At 38.5% G+C, this 4,632-nt stretch overlaps 1 protein-coding gene across 1 annotated transcript; it reads right to left on the bottom strand.

The window, feature by feature from the left end:
* Nucleotides 1-811: 811 nt before the first annotated feature.
* LOC107469036 (glycine-rich RNA-binding protein 1-like) lies at nucleotides 812-1,433 on the bottom strand. The gene is made up of 2 exons (XM_016088427.1): nucleotides 1,353-1,433; nucleotides 812-1,252 (listed from the first exon to the last, which is right to left on the bottom strand). The coding sequence occupies exons 1-2, from the start codon at nucleotides 1,431-1,433 to the stop codon at nucleotides 812-814; spliced, it is 522 nt and encodes a 173-aa protein (XP_015943913.1).
* Nucleotides 1,434-4,632: the final 3,199 nt, after the last annotated feature.

The raw sequence follows: 4,632 nt of genomic DNA, 5'->3' as shown, positions 1-4,632 counted from the left end.
ATATGTGGGCTTTGCAGACAGCCTGGCCACACTCGTAGGAGGTGTCCACAGGGAGGAGTCACCATTGGTTCTGCATCCGCCAATAATGTGTAGGGTTGTGCTTAGTTATTGTAATGTTTTGTCTTCAGACTCGTCGTCGGTTTATTTTAATGTTAGTGTCTGTTGTACGGTTTATTTTAATGTTGGTATATTACGTACTTGTGTTATAAGACAGCTTTATCATACATTACGAAATAGTCATATAACAAACCCGGGCTTCCATACAATATGACGTACATGTCCTTCTAAATGTAATAAAATACATCATACAGCAGGTGCTAACATAAGTTGTTCCTCGGTAAGATATAGCTACATGGAATACATAATAACACGGAATACATAACATGAACTGAATAATGAAATAATCACTAGTCAGAAAAGATGCGATCATATGAAGCAGTGGCGGGGGAGCCTGATCCGTCGTGCTCTTTGGGCCAGAGGGACCTCGTCCTCGTCTCCGTCTCTGTCTCTGTCTTGCTCAATCTTGTCCGGTATGCGCTCCTGTGATGTGGATGGACCGGGATGTGCTAGAGTAGGTGCTGCCAATGACGAGGGGAGTGTACCACCCAATGCAAATGTGGCATCCATATGTCCAGTAAGAGGCTGATTCAGATCGACATCAAGGTGTGCCTGGGATCCACCTACCTGAGATCTTCATCTAGCCAAGTCATCCTCCTACATGATCATGCTGATCTCGTCAAGGAAGCGTGATCCACCAAACTCCGCGTCAAGGCCCTCACTGCCAAGCAAGTTCAATAGCATCAGACCTAGGCTAATGCACTTCTGACTCTCGTGCATCACCATTACTGCTAGGAACCCCAAAGAAATAATCACCAAACCCTCGTCTGACTACACCGCCACCTGTCTCACCTCCACCATATACATCATTGCAACCATATACATCTCCCTGCTCACCTGCCTCACCTTTACCACCCTGGCCTTCACCTCCTCCACCATGACCACCATCCTCACTACCTCGGCTACTCCCACCCTGACCACCATCATCTCCACCACCATAGCCCCCGTAACCACCTCCACGACCACCTCCGTCACCATCGTCGGATCTATCATATCCACCACCACCACCACCTCCGTCACCACCATCGTGTCCTCCACCATCACCTCCCTCATCACCGTCGTCACCCCCATCATCTCGACCATCACCACCCTCGTCTTCATCGCTACTATAACCTCTCTCTCTCCACGTCGGACTCTACCTCAACCACCACCTCTAGCTCCTCTACAGCTGTGACCCTTCGCCCTTCTCCGCCCACGACCTCTCCCGTCACACTGACTCAAACGTGTCCCAATACGATGTCTCTGCCCAACACGACGTCTGTCCGGGATATCAGCACCTGGTTCATATTAGGAACATGTTCTGGACCTTGTTGCATTGCCTTAGTTGGTATCACAACTGCCTTGGGGTCACCAAGAAGGAGCTTAGGCGACAAGAATCTTCTGTCGTGCTTATGCCACCACTCCAAGTACGCATGTGAAGGTCATGAGTTTGGAACAACATCAAACTATAGCACATGTTGTGCTCTGTTGGCCTAATAAATGTGCCAACTCTATAACGTATCAGAAAACCACCAATCTGCACCTCTGTCATCCTTTGACATCAAGAAATTGATTCCAGTGCGGCACGAAGTCGATGCTATACACCACCAAGCTGCGGTAGCATTCAATCCACTTGATGCCAATCTATGACAGCAAAATAGATCAATGTTATTAATGCCCTCCACAACGCCATATGTCGTGGCTCCAATATCTCGGGGTGCACCACCTGAATGACATCAGACAAGCTATATGGCATCCACACGAACTGTGAACAGAAGTACTTATCGTTAGTCATCATAAACAGTAACAGTGCCAACATAACATTAGTGATGAACATATTGAAACCTTAAATACTCACTAAATGTCTCTTGCATCCAAGTGCACTTCACTGTGAACTTGTCGATGCAGTTCGCGGGAGGTAAAATACCCAATATCTCCTCGATCCATGCCCACGCAGGGTAGCCACCGTCAATGTGTCGCTCAAAGTCCGTGAGGCATCCTCTGACATACTGACCGTCAATTGGGAGCCTTAATTGGTACGCTATATCCTGCAGTGTGATCGTGCACTTTCTGAATGGAATGTGAAAAGTATACATCTCCGGAGGCTATCCCTCCACAAATGCACTAACTAATGGCTCATCCAATCTAAACCAAGTCTCATTCAGCCTTGCAAAATGCTATAAATCGGCTATCTGCAAGTACGGCACAATCCTGTCATTCAGGGTCATACCATGTTGCCTTCTCATGCTAATGATACATTGCTGGGGCTGCACAACGATAGAAAATTATTTACAACAACCATAACAAAATATTGTTCGATTAAAAAAAGTTCTAAAAATGCTGAATATTGCATACCCTAATTTATAAAAAATTGTTTATAAGAACCATGAAAATTTTGTTCATAGGAACCAGAATAAAATGCTAAATAATGCAAGACCTAATTAAAAAAAAATGCAAACGTATAATCTCACACATTCAAACAAAAGAAAAAAAATGCTAAACTAATAACTTAAAAATTATCTAAATTATAATTAGATATCGGAATACTCAATTACCATCATGACTGTAAAAGTTGAGTTAAAGTGAATCATAATCTTAAACTATTTCTCGCTGAATATAAAACTAATAACTTAAAAATTCTATCAGAGCCTACAATCAGTATTCTAACTAACATTTAGGTACCATTTCAGATTCTTAAAATCTAACTAACTAATAGCTTACTACTTCTAACTAGCATTTATATCGAAAAAATTAATTTTCTAATTCCTAACTAACGACTATAAACAATTAGTAGAGGAAGTATGTTAACATTACTAGCATGACTAAATTATGTTGAAAACAAAAATTTTCATTCACTAACCTCTTCATTGACGGCACCAGCAATATGCGCGACTCCATTCAACTAATAGATACGATTTGGATCGTTCTCCACGTGTTAAGATTTGAATTTTGTGGGGTTTCTTTCCAAAGTTTTCGTCTAGGTTCGTTTGTGGTGGGGTTGGGCGAGAATGATTTGTAATTCGAATCAGTTGAATTTGAATTCTATATATAGGCCACATGCAAGTACATCGACTCCAATAGATTCGATTTACTAGTGACTCACAATAACTGTAAATCGAAGCCATTACATTTGATTTAGTAGGGATGGTAAATCGAAACCACTTATTTCGATTTACTGTGGGTACAATCCAAAGCCCATTAATTCACACCCATTGTAAATGAACTTCAGTTCATTTGATTTATTAAGAGTACTAAACCGAAATTATTTAATTCAATTTAGTAGTGATCTATATAATTCGAAATGTATTGATTCAATTTAGTGCAATTTAGCCTAACTCAAATTCAATAAATTTAATTTACATGTAATCCCCCAAATCAACTAAATCGAATTAGATTTGATTTAATATTATTAAACCTAATTCAAATTTAATAAATTCAATTTATATAAAAATATACAAGAAACATCTGCGTAATATTTTTTGAATTGGAGATACATATAAAATTTGCATGTCTTTAATTTATGGTTATCAATATGATCCAGCTAAGGGCGTTTAGAAGCAAAACATGTACACTTTAAACAATATATTACGGAAAAAAACATACACTAATCTCCACTACAAGCATAAGATTGAGAGAGACCGATGTAAATATGATTTATTTATATTATGTGCGTGTGTTAAAAAATGTGTATTCAGAGAGAAATTATATAATATTATGTAAATAAAAAATTAATCATCATATATTTTATATATGTATAAATATATATATGCATAATTTAACTGAGTATTAATATATATTTTATATTAATAATTAATTTAAATAATTTATTATTTTAATGTATATCCAACATAGATTGATTTTTTAGCATAAAAGCATGCACTTTTTTCACACAGTTGTTGAACAAATAACATCACTCTAAAGTTATATCTATTCTTATACTAAGGGTAAAAGTTTGTTTGGATGAATTTTTTTTAAAAAAAATATTTTTTTGAATTATTTTTTTAAAAGATTTTATAAAAAAATAAAAAAAATTTATATTTAAATATTTTATAAAAAAATATTTTTATCTATTAATTATATTTGAGTGTATTGTTTTGGTCCCTCACGTTGAGGGTCGGAATCGAAATCGTCCCAACGTAATTTTCGATTTAGAATCATATTTAACATTTTTTTTCGTATTAAAATCGTCTTTTTAATTTTTTTGGACAAAAATACTCTCACCACCACTAGCACAATTACCTCCACCACCACCACCACCACCAACACCAACACCACCACCACAACCACCACTAGCACCAACACCAACACCAACACCACCAACACCACCAACACTACCACCACTACCACCACCACAACCACAACCACTACCACAACCACAACCACCACCAACCACCACCACCAATACCAAGAACACCAAACAGAAACAGAAAGCAGGAAGCAACACCAAATAGAAACAGAAACAACACCAAAGAAAAACAGAAAACAAGAAAGCAGAAGCAATGCGTGAGGTGGAGGCGGCGAGGCGAGGCGGCGAGG

The sequence above is a fragment of the Arachis duranensis genome, chromosome 10, assembly GCF_000817695.3.
Source record: "Arachis duranensis cultivar V14167 chromosome 10, aradu.V14167.gnm2.J7QH, whole genome shotgun sequence".
Classification (NCBI taxonomy): domain Eukaryota; kingdom Viridiplantae; phylum Streptophyta; class Magnoliopsida; order Fabales; family Fabaceae; genus Arachis; species Arachis duranensis.
The sequence above is the reverse complement of the archived record's forward strand: the minus strand, read 5'-3'. Positions and strand labels throughout refer to the sequence as shown.